This window comes from Zonotrichia albicollis, chromosome 34 (assembly GCF_047830755.1).
Source record: "Zonotrichia albicollis isolate bZonAlb1 chromosome 34, bZonAlb1.hap1, whole genome shotgun sequence".
Lineage (NCBI taxonomy): Eukaryota > Metazoa > Chordata > Aves > Passeriformes > Passerellidae > Zonotrichia > Zonotrichia albicollis.
The window spans coordinates 380,615-401,112 of NC_133852.1; the positions used below are offsets into that span (position 1 = coordinate 380,615).

Below are 20,498 nucleotides of genomic sequence, written 5' to 3' on the forward strand. Positions count from 1 at the left end.
CGGAGTTTTGGCGGGAAAGGCCCCGCCCGCTCTGAGACCACACGAACTGCCCCCCAGTGCCCCCCCCTCACAGTCCTTGGACCCACTGAACACCCCCGGCACCCACTGACCCCCTCAGGACCCACTGACCCCTCCTGGGACCCACTGACCCCCCCGCAATGTCCCCTCCTTGTCCCCTCAAAGCTCTCCTGGTTCACCCCCCTCATGGCGCCCACAGACCCCCGCCCCCCTGCCTCTCCATGGCCCCCTCAGCCCCCCAAATGTCCCCACAGCCCCCCAGGATCCCCCTCGCCCTCCCAGAGTCCCCTCAGGTCCCCAGAGCCCCCCCCCCCAGAGTCCCCCTCAGCCCCCCCCGTGTCCCCCTCCCTCATCTGGTGCTGGTGGGGGGGTCCTGGCTGCAGATGAGCAGTGGATTAACCCCCCCCGCCATAATCCGACAGCTGGGGGGGATTAGAGCCCTCCCGGCCCCCCCAAACCCCCCGGGGGCTCAGCTCCACCATGGGACCCTCTGAGGATGTGTTGGGGGGGCACCTCTAATCCCCCTCACCCCCCCCCCCCAATAATTAACATCTGGTTTAATTGGGGGGGGCCCACGGGATTGCGGGAGTTCGGCCAAACCGAGATTGGGGGTGGAGCCCTCCCCCTCCCCTCCCCATCAGCATCTGGAGGGACCCCGAGGGGGGGGAATTGGGGGGATTTGGGGGGGCCAGGACAGGGGCGGCCCCCACCCGCAGTCCCCAGCGGCTGCACAGGGACAGGAGCACCCACGGGCCAGGTGAGCGGGATGGGGGCGCCGGGACCCCAAACTGGGGGGTGCTGGGGACCCCCAAACCTCCCTCCAGGCAGAGCCCCCTGCCCCATGGGGGGCTGCCCCCCGCATTGGGGGTGTCCCTGCCGCATGGGGCGTCATTACCCCCCTACCCCATGGATACCCCCTGTAACCCCCTCTGTCCCCTACTGCCCACCCTGGTGTCCCTGTGACCCCCCTGGTCCCTGGGGTGCCACCACCACTGCCCACCCTGCTGACCCCCCCAGTGGCCCTGCTGTCCCCCCCTGGCACCCACCCTGCCCCACAGGCAGCCACCTCTGCCCCATGGGGTACCACCCCCACCCTGCCGTGCCACCACTGCCCACCCTGCTGTCCCTGTGCCCCCCTGCCCCACAGAAAGCCCCCCAAGTCTGCCCCCCATCATCCCCTAACCCCCTTCTCTCTGCCTCCAGCCCACCATGCCAGCCCCACTGGTGACCCTGCTGTCTTTGTGTCCCCCTGCCCCACAGGGAGCCACCTCTGTCCCCCATCACCCCCTAACCCCCTCTCTGCCCCCAGCCCACCATGCCAGCCCCACTGGTGGCCCCACTGGTGACCCCGCTGTCCCTGTGCCCCACAGAGGGTCACCACTTCCCCCCATCACCCCCTAACCCCCTTCTCTCTGCCCCCAGCCCACCATGCCAGCCCCACTGGTGACCCCGCTGGTGGCCCTGCTGGTGTCCCTGCTGTCCCTGTGCCCGCCGTGCCGCTGCCCCCCGGCGCCCACCCAGCCCCACGCCATCCGCCTGGAGGGTGACCTGACTCTGGGGGGGCTGTTCCCGGTGCACGCCCGCGGCCCCGCCGGGGTGCCCTGCGGCCCGGTCAAGAAGGAGAAGGGCATCCACCGGCTGGAGGCCATGCTGTACGCCCTGGACCGCGTCAACGGCGACCCGCGCGTGCTGCCTAACCTGACGCTGGGCGCCCGCATCCTCGACACCTGCTCCAGGGACACGTACGCGCTGGAGCAGGCGCTGAGCTTCGTGCGCAGCCTCCTGCCCCCCGAGGGGGGCGAGGGCAGCTGCCCCGACGGCTCGGCCCCGCGCCGGCCCCCGCCCGAGCGCCTGGTCGGGGTCATCGGGGCCTCCGCCAGCTCCGTGTCCATCATGGTGGCCAACGTGCTGCGGCTCTTCGCGGTGGGTCAGGGGGAGCTGGGGACCTTGGGGACTTGGAGGGATATTGGGGACGTGCAGGGGAATTGGGGACATTGGGGATGGGGGACATGAAGGGACATTGGGGCATGGAGGGGCATTGAGGGCATGGGGGGACATTGGTGTCTCTGCCAGCTTCGTGTTCGTTGTGGTGGCCAACATGCTGCAGCTCTTCTCGGTGGGTTGGGGGGATTTGGAGGTGTTGGGGACATGGAGGGACATTGGGGACGTGGAGGGGAATTCGGACAATAGGGATGAGGGACATGAAGGGACATTGGTGCCACTGCCAGCTCCGTGGCCATCATGGTGGCCAAAGTGCTACGGCTCTTTGCAGTGTGTTGGGGGGAGTTTGGGGTGTTGGGGGCTTTGGGGACATGGAGGGACATTGGGGACATGGAGAGAGATTGAGGACATAGCGGGGGACGCTGGTGTCTCTGCCAGCTCCGTGTCCATCATGGTGGCCCACGTGATGCAGCTTTTTGTGGTGGGTTGGGGGGAGTTTGGGGGTCTGGGGACATGGAGGGGCACTGGGGACATGGAGGGGACATGGGCAGCTGTGGTGTCTCTGCCAGCTCCGTGGCCATCATGGTGGCCAATGTCCAGTGGCTCTGTGTGGTCACTGGGGATGTTGGGGACATTGAGGGGGTGTTTGGGGACATTGGGGTGGTGTGGGGGCACTGGGGGGAATTGGGGACATTTAGGGGAGCATGGGGGGTGTTTTGGTGTGGGGTATTTTGGCTGGAGAGACTCTGAGGGGACATGGGACAGTGCTGTCCCCACAGTGCCCTCATGGTGTCCACTCCCTGTGAGGGGGGGCCTGGACACCTGGTCCCCCTCTGTCCCCCCCCCCGGGTCCCTTCCAGAACCTTCCCCCCCCTCCCCCTGGGTGTTACCCACAATCCCCTGGGACGGCAGCAAATGGCCCAGGGGGATTAGGGGGGATTAGGGACAGGGACAGGGACAGGGAAGGGGGGGTCCCACAGTGCCAGGTCCCCTGGGCGTCACCCGAGTCTCCCCCCGCATGTCCCCAGCATCTCTCTTGTCCCCGCCTCAAGGCTGAGCCCCCCATGCCCCCTCACTTTCCCAATGTCCCCAATGTGCCCCCAGACCCCTCTTACATCAGCTCCACACTGATCTCCCCAAAGCCCCTCACCCCAATCTCCCCATGGCCCCACGATGTCCCCAACACTCACAATGCTCCCATGTCCCTAACATACCCCTGTGTCCCTAATGTCCCCAATGTCCCCCTGTCCCTGACATGCCCCAATGTCCCCATCCCTGACACGTCCCAATGTCCCCAATGTACCCCTGTCCCTGACATGTCCCCAATGTCCCCCTGTCCCCAGCATGTCTCTGATGTCCCCAATGTCCCCATGCATCTGACATGTCCCCAATGCCCCCATATCAGCTATGCGTCCATGTCCCTTGAGTTGTCAGACCCCTGTGTGTCCCCAATGTCCCCCTGTCCCTTACATGTCCCCAATGTCCCCCTGTCCCTGACACGTCCCCATATCCCCAATGTCCTCCTGTCACTGACATGTCCCCAATGCCCCCCTGTCCCTGACACATCCCCATATCCCCAATGTCCTCCTGTCACTGACATGTCCCCAATGCCCCCCTGTCCCTGACACATCCCCATATCCCCAATGTCCTCCTGTCACTGACATGTCCCCAATGTCCCCCTGTCCCTGACACATCCCCATATCCCCAATGTCCTCCTGCCACTGACATGTCCCCAATGTCCCCAGATCCCCCAGATCAGCTACGCCTCCACGGCCCCCGAGCTGTCGGACCCCGGGCGTTACGAGTTCTTCTCGCGGGTGGTGCCGCCGGACTCGTACCAGGCGCAGGCCATGGTGGCCGTGGTGCGGGCGCTGGGCTGGAGCTACGTCAGCACGCTGGCCTCCGAGGGCAACTACGGCGAGAGCGGCGTCGAGGCCTTCGTGCAGAGCTCCCGCGAGGCCGGTGGGCTGGACTGGGCTGGACTGGGCTATACTGGGTTGTACTGGGCTGTACTGGGGTGTACTGGGGTGTACTTGGTTGTACTGGGCTGTACTGGGCTGTACTGGGTTATACTGGGTTGTACTGGGTTGTACTGGGCTGTACTGGGCTGTACTGGGTTGTACTGGGCTGTACTTGGTTATACTGGGTTATATTGGGTTGTACTGGGCTGTACTGGGCTGTACTTGGTTATACTGGGTTATATTGGGTTGTACTGGGTTATACTGGAGTATACTGGGTTGTACTGGAGTGTACTGGGTTAGGCTGGGTTATACTGGGTTATACTGGTTTGTACTGGGTTACACTGGTTTGTACTGGGTTGTACTAGGGCACTAGGAGCACTGAGAGGGCACTGGGTTATACTGGGAGCACTGAGAGGGGCACTGGGTTATACTGGGAGCACTGGGAGGGGCACTGGGTTATACTGGGAGGGGCACTGGGAGCACTGGGAGGGCACTGGATTATACTGGGAATGGTGCTAGGAGCACTGTAAGGGCACTGGGTTATATTGGGAAGCACTGGGCCTTACTGGGATGTACTGGGAGGGTGATTTCTGCTCACCCTCTGTACTGGGAGGGTGAAGCAAGGGGGAGGTTGTGAGGCCTGGGCAGGGAGGGCGGTCCCCATCCACACTGGTGCACACTGATCCGTACTGGTCTGTACTGGTTTATACTGGTGTGTACTGGGGCAGGGGGCCTGTGCATCGCCCAGTCCATCAAGATCCCGCGGGAGCCGAAGCCGGGGGAGTTCGCCAAGGTCATCGGGCGCCTGATGGAGACGTCGACCGCACGCGGGGTCGTGCTCTTCGCCAACGAGGACGACATCCGGTGAGACCAGTGCACACCAGTGCGCACCAGTGTGCCCCAGTACACACCAGTACACACCAGTCCTGCCCCAGTCTCTCCCCAGCCCGCTGGAGTTTATCCCAGCTCATCCCAATCCCTCTGGGGACACATCACTACGCACCAGTACACACCAGTCCTGCCCCAGTGCACACCAGTACACACCAGTCCTGCCCCAGTCCCTCCCCAGCACTCCTCCTCAGCATGCCAGAGTTCATCCCAGTTCATCCCAGTCCAGTCAGGTCCCCTCCCAGTAGCTCCCCAGTCCAACCCAGTGGCCTCCCACTCCTTCACAGTCCACCCCAGTAGCCTCCACTGTTCATCCCAGTAGCCGCCCAACCCATTCCAGTCCCTGCCAGTTACCTCCCAGTGCCCTTCAGTCCATCCCATTAGCCCCCAGTCTATCCCAGTAGCCCCAAGTCCATCCCAGTAGATTCCAGTGATCTCCAGTCCCATCCCAATAACCCCCCAGTGGCCCTGACTCCATTCCAGTAGCCCCAAGTCCATTCCAGTAGATTCCAGTGATCTCCAGTCTCTCCCAGTCCCATCCCAATAATCCCCCAGTGTCCCTGAGTCCATTCCAGTGACCCCTAATCCTTCCCAGCCGCTCCCAGTCCATCCCAGTAGCCCCCAATCCATCCCAGCAACCTTTGATGCCATCCCAGTAGCCCCCCAACCCATTCCAGTCCCTCCAAATTTCTTCCCAGTAGCTCCCAGTCCATCCCTGTAGCCCTCAGTCCATCCCAGGGGCCCCCAGTGCATTCCAGTGGCCCCCAGCCCATCTCAGTAGCCCCCAGTCCCTCCCAGTTTGCCCAGTAGCCGTGCCTGTCCCCGCAGGCGGGTGCTGGAGGCCGCCACTCTGGCCAACCTGTCCGGCCACTTCTCGTGGGTGGGCTCAGACAGCTGGGGGGCCAAGATGGCGCCGGTGCAGGGCCTGGAGGACGCGGCCGACGGGGCCATCACCATCCTGCCCAAACGAGCCTCGGTGCCCGGTGAGCACTGGGAGGTACTGGGGACACTGGGAGGGACTGGGACAGACTGGGGACACTGGGAGGGACTGGGAACTCTGGGAGGGAATGGAGACCCTGGGGGCACTGGGATGGACTGGGAGGTACTGGGGACACTGGGAGGGACTGGGGACACTGGGAGGGACTGGGGACACTGGTGGGGACTGGGAACTCTGGGAGGGAATGGAGACTCTGGGGGCACTGGGATGGACTGGGAGGTACTGGATGGACTGGAGGCCACTGGGAGGGAATGGGGGCACTGGAGGAACTGGTGTCACTGGGGGGACTGGGGGCACTGGATGGACTGGAGGCTACTGGGAGGGACTGGGGAAACTGAGGGCTGGAGAAACTGGGATGGACTGAGGGCTACTGGAATGAACTGGGGGGACTGGGAGGGACTGGGAGGGAATGGGGACACTGAGGGCACTGGGATGGACTGGGAGGCACTGGGGGCACTGAGGGCTGGGGAAACTGGGATGGACTGGGGGCTACTGGGAGGGAATGGAGGCTACTGCAAATTTATTAGGAGGGACTGGGATGTATTCAGAGAGGCTGGGAGAGACTGGAGATTGCTGGGGGGGCTCTGGGGGCTCTTAGGGGACTTTGGGGGGACCTGAGGGGTTCTAGGGGGACCCAGGTGGGCTCAGGAGGGGCTCTGGAGGGAACTCGGGGGTGTTTGGGGGGCGTTCATGGGACACTCCAAGATTCTGTGGGGTCCCCATGGCTCTGTGGGATCCCCTGTGGTTCTGTGGGGTCCCCGTGACCCTGTGGGGTCCCTGGTGGCTCTGTGGGGTCCCCCCTGACCCCGCAGTGTCCCCGTGTCCCCCCCAGGCTTTGACGAGTACTTCACGTCGCGCTCTCTGGAGAACAACCGGCGCAACCTCTGGTTCCACGAGTTCTGGGAGGACGATTTCAACTGCCGGCTGCCCCACGGCACCGCGGCCCACGGGGACCCCGCGGGGGCACCCGGCACGCCCGTGCGCAAGTGCACAGGTACCCTGCCCCATAGAGACCCCATAGAGATCCCACAGGTAGCCTGCCCCATAGGGACCCCATAGAGCCCCCACAGGTACCCTGCCCCATAGGGACCCCATAGGTGCCTTACAGAGACCCCACAGGTACCCTGCCCCACAGGGACCCCACAGGTAGCCTGCCCTATAGGGACCCCATAGAGACCCCACAGGGACCCCATAGAGACCCCACAGGTAGCCTGCCCCATAGGGACCCCATATAGACCTCATAGAGACCCCACAGGGACCCCATAGAGATCCCACAGGTAGCCTGCCCCATAGGGACCCTATATAGACCTCATAGAGACCCCACAGGGACCCCATAGAGACCCCACAGGTAGCCTGCCCCATAGGGACCCCATATAGACCTCATAGAGACCCCACAGGTACTCTGCCCCACAGAGACCCCATAGAGACCCCATAGAGACCCCACAGGTACTCTGTGGGGTAGACCTGGTGTCCTAGAGCCTATGTCCTGCCCCATAGGGACCCCATAGAGACCCCATAGGTACCCTGCCCCACAGGGACTCCATGGAAACCCCATAGGGATCTCACAGAGACCCTGGCCCATAGAGACCCCACAAGCACTTCACAGGTAATTTAGGGTGTCTCTGGCAGGTTTAGGGTGCTATGGTGGGTTTGGGGTGCCCATTTGGGATCCTAAACATCCCAGGCTGGGAGCACATGGGGCGGTACTCGCTCTATGAGCAGGAGGGGAAGGTGGGGTGTCCCTGGCAGGTTTAGGGTGTCCCTGGCAGGTTTAGGGTGCCCCTGGTGGGTTTAGGGTGCCCATGTGGGGTCTCTGGTCCCCAGGGCCGGAGCGTATCGGGCGGGACTCGCCCTACGAGCAGGAGGGGAAAGTGGGGTGTCCATGATGGGTTTAGGGTGCTGTGGTGGGTTTGGGGTGCTGTGACAGGTTTGGGGTTCCCTGGTGGGTTTGGGGTGCCCATGTGGGGTCTCTGGTCCCCCAGGGCGGGAGCGCATCGGGCGGGACTCGCCCTACGAGCAGGAGGGGAAGGTTCAGTTCGTCATCGACGCCGTGCTGGCCATGGCCCACGGGCTGCACTCGATGCTGGGCGAGGCCTGCCCGGGCGGGGGGCTCTGTGCCCACATGGACCCCCCCGACGGGCGCCGCCTGCTCACCCACATCCGCAGGGTGGCCTTCAACGGTACTGGGGGCACTGGGAGCCTACTGGGATATGGGGGGGGGCACTGGGGACCATACTGGGAACAACTGGGAGGCACTGGGAGGGAGATGGGGGCACTGGGGACCATACTGGGAACCACTGGGAGGGAGATGGGGGCACTGGGAACCATACTGGGAACCACTGGGAGGCACTGGGATATACTGGAGGGCACTGGGAGGGGAGATGGGGGCACTGGAGACCATACTGGGAACCACTGAGAGGCACTGGGATATATTGGAGGGCACTGGGAGGGAGCTGGGGGTTCTGAAGAATGTACTGGGACATACTGGGAGGCACTGGGATGTACTGGGGGGAGCCAGGAGCAGGATGGGAGCACTGGAAACCATACTGGGAAGCATTGAGATGAACTGGGAGGCACTGGGAGGGGGGATGGCAGCACTGGAGACCATACTGGGACATTCTGGGAGGCACTGGGGGATAGTGGGATGGGAGCACTGGTGAACATACTGGGAGCACTGATTTGCCCTGTCGTGGGGGCATGCCAGGGCTGGGGGGTCACTGACCTTTCCTGCGGGGTGGCAGGGTGTGTCCCTGGACCTATACTGGTGGTTACTGGTTTATACTGGTGTGCAGGCAGTGCAGGAACGCCAGTGTCCTTCAACGAGAACGGGGACGCCCCCGGGCGCTACGACATCTTCCAGTTCCAGGGGGGCAACGGCACCGGGGCCTACCGGGCTGTGGGGCAGTGGGTGCAGGGGCTGCACCTGCAGGTGGGTCTGGGACCCCCGAGCCCCCCAGAGCCATGGGGTGCCCCCCAGGGTCAGACAGAGAGATCCCAGTGGCCAAATGGGAGTACTGGGTGGGGGATGCCCTGCTCTCCCTGGGGGGGGTGTCCATGGGGGACCCATGGGGTAGCTGTGGGGGGTGTTTGGGGGGTCTTTGAGGTGGTTTGGGGTGTCCATGGAGGGCTTGAGGTGTCCATGGGGGGGTGTTTGTGTTTTCCATTGGCTGTTTAGGGTGTCCATGGAGGGTTTGGGGGATCCATGAGGTGCCCATGAAGGGTTAGGGTGTCCCTGGGGAGGTTTGGGGTGTCCATGGGGGAGTTTGGGGTGTCCATGGAGGGGGTGCTTGGGTTTTCCATAGAGTATTCAGGGTGTCCCTGGGGTATTTGGGGTGTCCATGGAGAGCTGTTTGAGTTTTCCATTGGCTGTTTAGGGTGTCCATGGAGGGTTTGGGGGATCCATGAGGTGCCCATGAAGGGTTAGGGTGTCCCTGGAAAGGTTTGGGGTGTCCATGGGGACACATGGGGGGTGCTTGGGTTTTCCATAGAGTGTTCAGGGTGTCCCTGGGGTATTTGGGGTGTCCATGGAGGGGTGTTTGTGTTTTCCATTGGCTGTTTAGGGTGTCCATGGAGGGTTTGGGGGATCCATGAGGTGCCCATGAAGGGTTAGGGTGTCCCTGGGGAGGTTTGGGGTGTCCCTGGGGTATTTGGGGTGTCCATGGAGGGGTGTTTGGGTTTTCCATTGACTGTTTAGGGTGTCCATGGAGGGTTTGGGGGATCCATGAGGTGCCCATGAAGGGTTGGGATGTCCATAAGGTGTTCAAGGTGACCCTGGGGTATTTGGGCTGTCCCTGGGGAGGTTTGGGGTGTGCCTGGAGCATCCCTGGGGAGGTTTGGGGTGTCCCTGACGGTTCCCCCACCAGGAGGACGCCATGGCCTGGGGCTCCAACTCGTCATCGCCGCCACCCTCGGTGTGCAGCTTGCCGTGCGGCCCCGGCGAGCGCAAGAAGCCGGTGAAGGGGGTTCCGTGCTGCTGGCACTGCGAGCTCTGCGGGGGCTACCAGTACCGGGCCGACCTGTTCACCTGCCTGCCCTGCGCCTCTCACCTGCGCCCCACGCCCAACCGCACCGCGTGCCGCCCCACGCCCGTGCTGCGCCTCAGCTGGGGCCACCCCTGCGCCGCCGTCCCGCTGGCCCTGGCCACGCTGGGGCTCATGGCCACCGCCTTCGTGCTGGCCACCTTCGTGCGGCACCACGAGACGCCCATCGTCAAAGCGTCGGGGCGAGAGCTGAGCTACGTCCTGCTGGCCGGAATCGCCCTGGTCTACGCCATCACCTTCCTCATGGTGGCTGAGCCCGGCGTGGGGGTCTGCGCCCTGCGGAGGCTCTTCCTGGGCATGGGCATGAGCCTGACCTACGCTGCACTGCTGACCAAGACAAACCGCATCTACCGCATCTTCGAGCAGGGTGAGGGGCTGGGGGGCACAGGAAGGGCTGGAGGGCACAGGGTGAGGGGCTGGAGGGCACAGGGTGAGGGGCTGGGGCTGGGGTCTCACCTGTGCCATGCTCTCAGCAAGATCAATCCACATCTTCCAGCAGCGTGAGGGGCTGGGGGGCACAGGAAGGGCTGGAGGGCACAGGGTGAGGGGCTGGGGGGCACAGGAAGGGCTGGAGGGCACAGGGTGAGGGGCTGGGGTCTCACCTGTGCCATGCTCTCACCAAGATCAATCTACATCTTTGAGCAAGGTGAGGGACTGGGGGGCACAGGTGAGGGGCTGGGGTCTCACCTGTGCCATGCTCTCACCAAGACCAACCTACATCTTCAAGCAGGGTGAGCAGCTGAGGGGCACAGGAGGGGCTGGGGTCTCACCTGCACCATCCTCTCACTAAGACAAACCACATTGCTACATGTTTGAGCAGAGTGAGGGGCACAGGAGGGCATATGGGGGGCACAGGAGGGGCAGGAGACTGGGGTGAGGGTGCAAGTTGAGGGGCTGGGGTCTCACTTGTGCCATCCTCTCACTAAGAAACGGCATTGACATATTTTGAGTAGAGTGAGGGGCACAGGAGGGCATATGGGGGGCACAGGAGGGGCAGGAGACTGGGGTGAAGGGCAGGGGGAGGGCACAAGTTGAGGGGCTGGGGTCTCACCTGTGCCATGCTCTCACCAAGACCAACCGCATTGGCACACCTCTGAGCAGGGTTAGGGGCACTGGGGAGCAGGAGCCTGGGGTGAGGGGCTGCATGAGAGACATGGGACAGGGTCCCCACCCTGTGCTCCTCACTGAGACCACCAAGGGAGGTGATTTCCAGGGCCTCCAGAAGTGTTGGGGTTCCAGATCAGGCTGAGGGACATGGGGTACCCCCAGCCCTTCAGGCCAGGCCAGCTCTGGGGGTGCCAGCAGCCCCCCCATAACCCATCCACACCCCGCAGGGAAGCGCTCGGTGACACCGCCACGCTTCATCAGCCCCACCTCGCAGCTGGTCATCACCTTCACGCTCAGCGGGCTGCAGTTGGTGGCCGCGGCCACCTGGCTGCTGGTGCGGCCACCCCACGCCCTCATCGACTACGAGATGGGCCGGACCCCCGACCCCGAGGCGGCGCGGGGGGTCCTGCGGTGCGACATGGCCGAGGGGGCCACGCTGGCCTGCCTGGCCTACGCGCTGCTGCTGATGCTCACCTGCACCGTGTACGCCGTCAAAGCGCGCGGCGTCCCCGAGACCTTCAACGAGGCCAAGCCCATCGGCTTCGCCATGTACACCACGTGCGTGGTGTGGCTCGCCTTCGGGCCCATCTTCTTTGGTGCCGCCCAGTCGGCAGAGAGGGTGAGGACGGGGGCTTTGGGGTCCCTGGGGGTATTTGGGGGCTCCTTGGGGGTATTTGGGGGGGTCCCTGGGGTGGGGTCTCTAGGGGGATTCACTGTGGACACACATGGTCTGGTTTGTCTTTGAGCCCATCTTATTTGCCACCACCCAGTCGGCAGAGAGGGTGAGGAGGGGGCTTTGGGGTCCCTGGGGGTATTTGGGGGCTCTTTGGGGGTATTTGGGGGGGGTCCCCGGGGTGGGGTCTCTAGGGGTATTTGGGGATTCACTGTGGACACACATGGTCTGGTTTGTCTTTGAGCCCATCTTATTTGCCACCACCCAGTCGGCAGAGAGGGTGAGGAGGGGGCTTTGGGGTCCCTGGGGGTATTTGGGGGGTCCCTGGGGGCAGTTGGGTTGGGGAATGGCTGGGTTTGGGGGGGGGGGTCAGTGGGATTTTGGGAGCAGTGGGATTTTGGGGTCAGTGAGATTTTAGGGTACCATTTTTGGGGTGCAGGTGCACGTGCAGACGGCCGTGCTGACGGTGTCCACGGGTCCTTGGGGCAGTTGGGTTTGGGGGGGTCAGTAGGATTTTGGGGTCAGTGGCATTTTGGGGTCAGTGGGATTTTAGGGTGCTGTTTTTGGGGTGCAGGTGCACGTGCAGACGGCCATGCTGACAGTGTCCATGGGTCCTTGGGGCAGTTGGGATGGGGAATGGCTGGGTTTGGGGGGTCAGTGGGATTTTGGGGTCAGTAGAATTTTGAGGTCAGTGGGATTTTGAGGTCAGTGGGATTTTGGGGGCAGTAGGATTTTGAGGTCAGTGGGGTCAGTGGGATTTTGGGGTCAGTAGGATTTTGGGGTACCGTTTTTGGGGTGCAGGTGCACGTGCAGACGGCCACGCTGACGGTGTCCATGTCCCTGTCGGCCTCGGTGCCCCTGGGGCTCCTCTACGCCCCCAAGGTCTACGTGATCCTGCTGCACCCCGAGCGCAACCAGCCCAAGCGGCGCGGCGCCGACCCCCCCCCGTAGGGACCCCCGGATTGGGGGACCCCCAGCACCCCAAAACCCCTGACCCCCAGAGCCCCCTCCCCACAATAAAGCTGCTCCTGCAAACCCCCAGAAATGGATTTTTGTTGGGGTGAGACAGAGCTGGAGAAGGGGTGGCTGTGAGTTTATTGGGGTGCAGTGGGTTTTTTTATGGGGGGGGGGGATAAAGGGGGATCCCCTCTTTTCAGGACCCCCCTCCCACCAGCTGCTCCAGCCACCATGTCAGAGTTGGGGGGTCTGGGGGTGCCTGTGGAGGAAAAGGGGGTTTGGGGGTCACTCCCAGGACCCCGCCATGCCCCCTTGAGAGTCCCCCCAAACCCAGCAAGAACCCTAAAACCACCCCTGGGATGCCCAAGTGCCTCTGGGATGCCCTCAAATTGCCCTCAGTGACCCCCAAGTGCCCCCCCAGGACCCCCAAACCACCTCCAGCCACCCCCCAGTGCGTCTGGAGCCCCCCCAAATTGCCCTCATTGACCCCCAAGTGCCCCCCCAGGACCCCCAATCCACCCCCAGAGACCCTCAAATTGCCCCTGTCCCACAGATCCCAAATCCCCTCTGAGGGACCCCCAAACACCCCACAGACACCCCCCCAAAGGACTCACAGGGATGGTGGGGGCCCCCTTTGGGGGGGGCAGCAGTTTCACTCCCCCATTCTTGGGGTACCCCGGCTCCACCTGCAGCGTCCAGAGGGTCTGGGCACCCTGGGGGCCCCCCAGGACCCGCAGGAGCCCCAGGTCCGGCTGCCAGTCCAGAGCAAACCTGGGGGATCACCAGGGGGTTGGGGTGAGCCCCCCAATTAACCCCCAGCCCCCCCAGTCAAGCCCCTACCCTGGCAGTTACCCCAAAGCCTCCCAGAATTGCCCCAAAATTCCCTGGACCTTCTACAAAGACCCCCCCAACCTCTCCCACAGCCCCCCCAATTAACATCCTAAATGCCCCTACCCCTCCCAGTTACCCCCTAGACCCTTCAGACCTACCCCAAAGACCCCCCCAGCTGCCCTCAAAGCCCCCCAAAGCCCCCCTCACCTGTTCCTCAGGTGTGCCACCTCCTCCCAGAGGCTCCAGCTCTCCCAGCAGCGCTGCTGCAGCTCCAACAGCCCCGGGCCCAGGGGAGGGGGCAGCCCCAGGGTGGGCTCCTGGGGGGAAAAAAAGGGAGGTGGTGAAACCCCCAAAACCACCCAGAACCCCCCCGACACCCCCAGATCAGTCCCCAACCCCAAAGTGCATCCCCACAACCTTCCTGACCCCCAAAAATTCCCCCCACAGTGATCCCCCAAATCCCCTAAGACCCCAAATCCTCCCCAGCCCCCCAAAATCCCCCCACAGCCACTCACCTGCAGCTGGACCTCCCCACTGGGGGTGAGGGACAGGCAAAGGGGGGGAAGGGAATGGGAGGAGCCAGGAGGGGGTCCCAGCTCCAGCTCAAGCCCCTGCTTGGGGGTCCCTGGGGAGGGGGGCAGCACCTGGGCCCCTGCCAGGCTCTGGTACAGCTCACACGAGGCCTTGACCCTGAAGGAAATGACAAAATGTGGGTGGGGGGGACACAACCACACCCCCCCAAGAGTTCTTGGACTGTGGGAATTTGCAGGCAGGCCTGACATGGGAAGAGATGAGAATGTTGACTACATGTTTCATTTATAATGTATTGATACATCTCATGATAAATATTATCTATTATATTATAATATATTTTTACATTATAAGTAATACATTACATTATATTACATATATTATATTATTCTATATATTTATATTCTATATATTTATATTATATATATACATATGTATATTTTATATATTATATATATATTATATATATTATATATTAATATATATATAAAATATTATTATATTAAAACCATACATAGTTTTTTATTAAAAACTACATACATATAATATTTATTACTTATTATTAAAACTAAATATATAGTTTATATATATAAGCAATATATATTATAATATATAATATTATAATATATAATATAAAATATTATAATATATATAATGATATATAAAAACCATTTTACATATATAATATATATATGTATAAAAATTTATAATAATAATAAAAATAATAATAATAATAATAAAATTTTACAAAAAACTATTTTACATATATATATTATATATAATATATATAATATATATTAAACATATATATTAAAATTATATATAAAACAATAGAAGAAAAGATTTCATCAGAAGGCTGACAAACAAAGGAAAGAAATGATAATAAAATCTTGTGAGTGACCAAACAGTCTGAGACAGCCAAACTATGACTGGCCATTAATTAGAAACAACCACACCAGATCAATCATAGATCCATCTGTTGCATCCCACAGCAGCAGATAATTTATTGTTCATATTTTGTTTCTGAGGCCTCTTGGCTTCTCGGGAGAAAAAATGCTAAGGAAAGGATTTTATAAAAAATATCATAGCTCCACTGGATCCCCCCCACTATCCCTGGAGCCCCACCTGGACACCTGGACTGCCACTGGGTCCCCTCCAGGGCTCTCCTCTACCCTGAGGATCCTTCCCCCATGCTGGAGGCCCCCCCAAACTCCTGAGTTTGGACCTCTGGACCACTCCCCAAAATCCCAGGGGCCCCCAACTCTTCTCACCTGTGCCCATCCCATGACCCCCTCACCTGTCCCCTGTCCCCAGCCCTCACCTGGCCGCTCTGTCCCGCAGTCCCTGCAGCTCCTCCTGCTGCCGGAGCCGCTGCAGGCGCCGCTCCTGAACCCGCCGCAGCAGCTGAGGGGAGAAATAAACCCCAAATTGGGGGGAAAAGACCCCAGATTAGAAGGGAAAGAGACCCCACATTTGGGGGAGAGAAGACCCCAGACTTAGGGAAGAACGAGACCCCATATTTAGGGGGAAAGAAACCCCAGATTGGGTGAGACAAACGCCAATTAGGAGGGGAAAAGACCCCAAATTTGGGGAGAAAAATTTGCAGAGGAATGAGATCCCAAATTGGGGGTGGACCCCAAAAGGGGGAGAAGGAGCTGAGACCCGAAGTGAGAAGGAACCCCAGAATAGATCCCACTGTGGGCAGGGGCACCCCAAGGTAAGTGGGACCCACCAGGAGCCCCCACAGGGCAGGGAGACCCCAAAGAGTGTCCCCCAAATCTCACCTGGTCCCGTCTCTCTGTGGCCTCACGCACCTTCACCTTCAGCTCTTCTTGCTGGGGAGGGAAAGGGAGGAACAGCACCCATGGGTGCCCCCAGACCCACACTGTGCCCCCAACCCCCAGAGGAACCCCCAGACCCACAGTGCTCCCAGCCTCCTTACACCCACCCAGCACCCCTAGGACTCCCCAGGACCCACATTGTGCCCTCAACCCCTCAGAGACCCCATAGGAACCACATTGTACCCCAACACCCATGGGACTCCCCCCAAGACCCACATTGAGCCCTCATGGCCCCTGGGACCTCTAGCACCCATGGGACTCCCCATCCCCCCAAACCCACTGGACCTCTCCTCAGCACTCTGGGACCCCTACCCCAGAACCCATGGGATACCCCAGGACCCCACACTGTGCCCCCAGCCCCCCTGGGACCCCCGTACCTGTTCCAGCCGTGCTTCCAGGGCTGCCTTCCCTCGCTGCAGCAGCTGCTGGCCCCGCTCCAGCTGCTCCAGGGCAGCGGGCACGGCCTCCTCCAGGGCCCCCAGGGCCTCCCCGTACTTTGCCTTCAGCTCCTGCCAGCGCCTCCGAGCCTGGGCCATCGCCTCGCCTGGGGGGAGCCCCAAATCAGCCCCCCCAAAACAAGAGGGACCCCAAAAAGGACCTGGGAATCACCAATCCCACCCAAAGGGGTCCCAGGAGCTCCCAAACTGGACCCAGGAAGCCCCAAACCTCTGCCCCAAAGGGGACCCAGGAACCTCCAAAGTAGACAAAAAGGATCAAGGAGTTTTGAGGTTCAGGGTCAACCCAGGATTTTGTGGGGGGGTCAGGTTTGGAGGGATAACACAGGCTAAGGGCAGCTGTGAGTTCAGTTTGGGGGCTCAGGGGTTCAGTTTGGGGGCTCAGGGGGGTTTGGGGGTTCAGTTTGGGGGCTCAGGGGGTTTTGGGGTTCAGTTTAGGGGGTCAGGGGGTTTTGGGCTTCAGTTTGGGGGCTCACGCAGGTCGGTGGGGGCCAGGGGTTGCCCCGGGTTCTCGATGACCCCCAGGAGCAGCTTCAGCACCCGGAGCTGGGACAGGAGCAGCTTCTGCTTCCTCCGGGTGTCCTGGGGGGCAGGTTTGGGGTGTCACGGGAGATTTGGGGTGCCAAGAGGGTTGGGGGAGGTCACAGAGCAGGTGTTAGAGGTGTGGGGAAAAAATGGGGTGTAGAGGGGAGAACTGAGGGAACAAAGGAGAATTTTTTTATGGAAAACAAGGGAGCAGGGAGGATGTCACAAATAAGGCAGTTGGGAAAATTTAGGGGATAAATATAGGAGTCACTAAAAGAATCAGGGCCAGATAGGGGGGCCGTGAGAAGTGTGGGGGGATCAGAAATAAATTTAGAAGGGGTGTTGGGGGGCAAATACAGAGACCAAGGACACCTATGGGGGAGACGTGGGTGCTGCAGGTTTATTGTGAGGTGCTGTAGGGCAGTTTTGGGGTCTCACCATTTGATGTTCCACCAGGACCCGGGTGGGGACATCACCTTCCTCCTCCTCCAACTCCAGGCCAGCCTCAAGCGCTGCCAGCGCGCTGGGGACAAGTGTGGGGACACGGGCGGGGATGGGGGGGACACGGGCGAGGATGGGGGGGGGCGAGGAGAGCCCCCCGATATCCCGCAATGACACGAGTGGGGACATGGAGACAACCAGGACCCCTCCTCGGACACGCGTGTAGCCCCGAGGATCCCCGTGGGGATGAGGAGACCCCTCAGCGATCCCCTCCCTCCACAGAGCCCTCAGGATACGTGAGGGCAGGGACACACTGCAGCGCCCCGTGTGGGGCTGGGCGTCACCCCAAGGAGCCCGTAAGGACCCGGTGAACCCTCAGGGAGTCCAATAGCACCCAGTGAACCCCCCGAGACCCCCGCAGGGTGGTGGGGGCCGCTCCCGAGCCAAGATGGCGGCCGGGCAGCCCTCAGGGGTTCCCGCCTTGGGGGGGGGGGGGTCGCGCGCTCACCCCCTCGCGCACTCCAGCCGCGCCGCCATTGCAGCCCCGTCTTCCCGCGCTCCGGCCTCGCTCCGCCCACCCGAACGGCGGCGACCAATCAGCGCCCGCGCCTACCCAGTTTGTCTAGCTGACCAATCACCGCTCGCCCCCGATCTAGCCAACCAATGATAGCGCGAGACAGAAGAAAGGGCGTTCCCATCGATGCAAAGTGCAACCAATCACAAGGAGCGGTGAGAAAGCCACGCCCCTCACTGCCCTGGAGCCCTCAGAGCGGCCGCCATGATGGGCGGGGCAATGGGAGGGACTGGGCTATACTGGGAGGGACTGGGTTATACTGGGAGTGATCTCTGCGGTAGCAGCGGGGCCAGGGGCTCATCCAGCGGCCTCTCCCTCCAATAATCACACGACTCCTCTTCCCACACCCCCATGGGGGGAGGGGCCTTTATTCCCCCCCAGTTTGGGGAGCAGGGTGGGGGAGGGGTGTCCCCCAAGCTGGGGGGGGACACACAGGACACCCCTCCCCCCATCATCGCCGCCGCCGCCGCTGCACCACGGTCCAGCCGTCCGAGGGGGGCGGGGGTGTCCCGCACTCCATGGCCTGGGGGGGACAATGACGTCATCAGTGTCGCACACACCCCTCCCTGTGATGTCATCAGTGTCACACACATCCCCCAGCGACGTCACGGTGCCCCTCCCCTTCCCTCACAGGAGTCCTGGGGTCCCTCTCCCGAAATCTGGTGACACCATCACTGTCCCACCCCCAGCCCAGCTTCCCTCTACTTGATCACATCATCAGGACTGAATGACATCATCAGGAATGACATCATCACCCCCTAGTCCCTCCTCACTTGGGGGTCCTGGGAAGTCTCCACTCCCCAATTTAATGACATCATCACTATTGCTCTGCAGTTACACCCCATGATGTCATCACCACATCCCCACCTGCTCTGATGACATCATCAGGGAATGACATCATCACTGGAGCCTCCAGCCCCCCTCACTTGAGCTTCCCAGGGAGTCTACACCCCCATTTGATTACATCATCAGTGTCACCCCATGATGTCATCACCATATCCCCACCCCCTTTGATGACATCACCAGCACCCTCCCACTCCAATGCCCCCCAGCAATGACATCATCAGCTGCCCATGACATCATCCCAATGATGTCACCCCCTCACCTCCTCCTCTTCCTTGCCGCTCTCCTCCTCTTCCTCCTCCTCCCCTCTCTCCGGGGGGTTCCGGGGGGCTGTGGGGGGGGTCCCTGGGGGGCTCTGGGCGTCTCCCCCCGGGCAGGCGGTGGCCAGGGCGGCAGCCAGGGCGGGGCCACGCCGGGCCAGAGCCCCCAGGGCCGCCCCCACCCCCCCAACGTCCCCTCCCTGTGCCCGGGCAAAAAGGGTCACCAGCTCTCGGCTCACCTGCAGGGGGACACTGGGATGGACTGGGGATCACTGGGGAGGGGATTGGGATGGACTGGGGATCACTGGGGAGGGGATTGGGATGGACTGGGGATCACTGGGAGGGACTGGGAACCACTGGGAGGGCACTGGGATGACTGAGAACCACCAGGGAGCGGACTGGGAACCACCAGGGAGGGGACTGGCAACCACTGGGAGGGACTGGGATGGACTGGGAACCACTGGGGAGGGGATTGGGATGGACTGGGGATCACTGGGAGGGACTGGGAACCACTGGGGAGGGGACTGGGATGGACTGGGAGCCACTGGGAGGGACTGGGATGACCTGGGCACCACAGGGGAGGGGACTGGGATGGGTCTGGGGGTGCTGAGGGGCGATGTGTGGGACTGGGATGTACTGGGACGAAGTAAAAGAGCCCTGAGAACAGACTGGTCTGTACTGGGAGGCGCTGGGAGCACCAAAGGATGGTGAGAACAGCCTGGGGATGCAATGGGATGAACTGGGAGTGGCTGTTGGGAACATCCTTGTATATACTGGTTTATACTGGGAGCTACTGGGAGAACTTGGAAGGGACCAACGGTACCAGGGAGGGACAAAGGCCACTAGAAGATGCTGAGAGCAGCCCGAGGACAAACTGGGCTGTACTGGGAACGCCTGGGGGAGGCTGGCCAGCTGTTGGGAGCTCTCTGCTCCATACTGGTCCATACTGGTCCGTACTGGGAGCCCACCTGCTGCAGGCTGCCGTCCTCCACCACCGTGTCGAACTCGTTGTCCATCACCTCGGCCAGGAAATCTTCAACCTCCTCCTGCTCCAGGTCAGCTGAGGGGGGGGACAGGGGGGTGTCACCTCTGCCCCTCCCCCCCAGACCCTCCCTACCCCCCCCCCCCGCGGTGGGGGAGGGGCAGCACGCACCGTTCTGAGTGAAGAAATCGAGCAGCGCCGAGCTGAGCCAGGCGGCCTTTTCGGGACCCTGCGGGCCCCCGAAACCCTGCGCCACCGCCAGCTGCGGGGACAACCCGAGGGGGACATGGGGACACCCGGTGCTGGTCCCGGGGTGCCCCCTCTGTGTCCCCAAGTGCCCCCCAGAGCCCCCTCACGCTGTCCCCTCCTCATCTGCAGCGCCGCCCACCCTCACAGCACAGCTCGAAGCTGTCCCCGGTGTCCCCCCAAGGTGTCCCCAGGTGTCCCCGGTGTCCCCCTCACCTGCAGCGCCGCCCACCCCCCCAGCACGGCCCGAACCCCCTCTGCGAACAGCGCCCGCGCCTCCACCCCGGGGGCCGCCATGACGGCGCTGCGCAGGCGGCGCGGTCGAGCGCCGAATCTGCGAGCGAGAGAGGCACGGAGCGATCCCCGAATCACCGATGGACGCGTAGG

General features: G+C 61.6%; 3 protein-coding genes across 3 annotated transcripts; 1 reads left to right on the forward strand and 2 right to left on the reverse strand.

Moving 5' to 3' along the window:
* Positions 1 to 1,450: 1,450 nt before the first annotated feature.
* On the forward strand, positions 1,451 to 12,626 carry LOC141726414 (metabotropic glutamate receptor 6-like). Its single transcript, XM_074531292.1, has 10 exons — positions 1,451 to 1,941; positions 3,705 to 3,921; positions 4,649 to 4,784; positions 5,637 to 5,791; positions 6,638 to 6,799; positions 7,788 to 7,985; positions 8,598 to 8,734; positions 9,669 to 10,212; positions 11,180 to 11,571; positions 12,427 to 12,626. The coding sequence occupies exons 1-10, from the start codon at positions 1,666 to 1,668 to the stop codon at positions 12,574 to 12,576; spliced, it is 2,367 nt and encodes a 788-aa protein (XP_074387393.1). The 5' UTR covers positions 1,451 to 1,665; the 3' UTR covers positions 12,577 to 12,626.
* A 56-nt stretch (positions 12,627 to 12,682) lies between these two features.
* ZWINT (ZW10 interacting kinetochore protein) lies at positions 12,683 to 17,967 on the reverse strand. Its single transcript, XM_074531272.1, has 10 exons — positions 17,715 to 17,967; positions 17,204 to 17,288; positions 16,717 to 16,822; positions 16,163 to 16,329; positions 15,729 to 15,779; positions 15,266 to 15,348; positions 13,929 to 14,103; positions 13,621 to 13,730; positions 13,197 to 13,353; positions 12,683 to 12,841 (listed from the first exon to the last, which is right to left on the reverse strand). The coding sequence occupies exons 1-10, from the start codon at positions 17,741 to 17,743 to the stop codon at positions 12,779 to 12,781; spliced, it is 1,026 nt and encodes a 341-aa protein (XP_074387373.1). The 5' UTR covers positions 17,744 to 17,967; the 3' UTR covers positions 12,683 to 12,778.
* Positions 17,968 to 18,118: 151 nt separating this feature from the next.
* Positions 18,119 to 20,488, reverse strand: TSR2 (TSR2 ribosome maturation factor). The gene is made up of 5 exons (XM_074531283.1): positions 20,328 to 20,488; positions 20,037 to 20,127; positions 19,852 to 19,943; positions 18,886 to 19,122; positions 18,119 to 18,303 (listed from the first exon to the last, which is right to left on the reverse strand). The coding sequence occupies exons 1-5, from the start codon at positions 20,406 to 20,408 to the stop codon at positions 18,232 to 18,234; spliced, it is 573 nt and encodes a 190-aa protein (XP_074387384.1). The 5' UTR covers positions 20,409 to 20,488; the 3' UTR covers positions 18,119 to 18,231.
* Between the last annotated feature and the right edge of the window lie 10 nt (positions 20,489 to 20,498).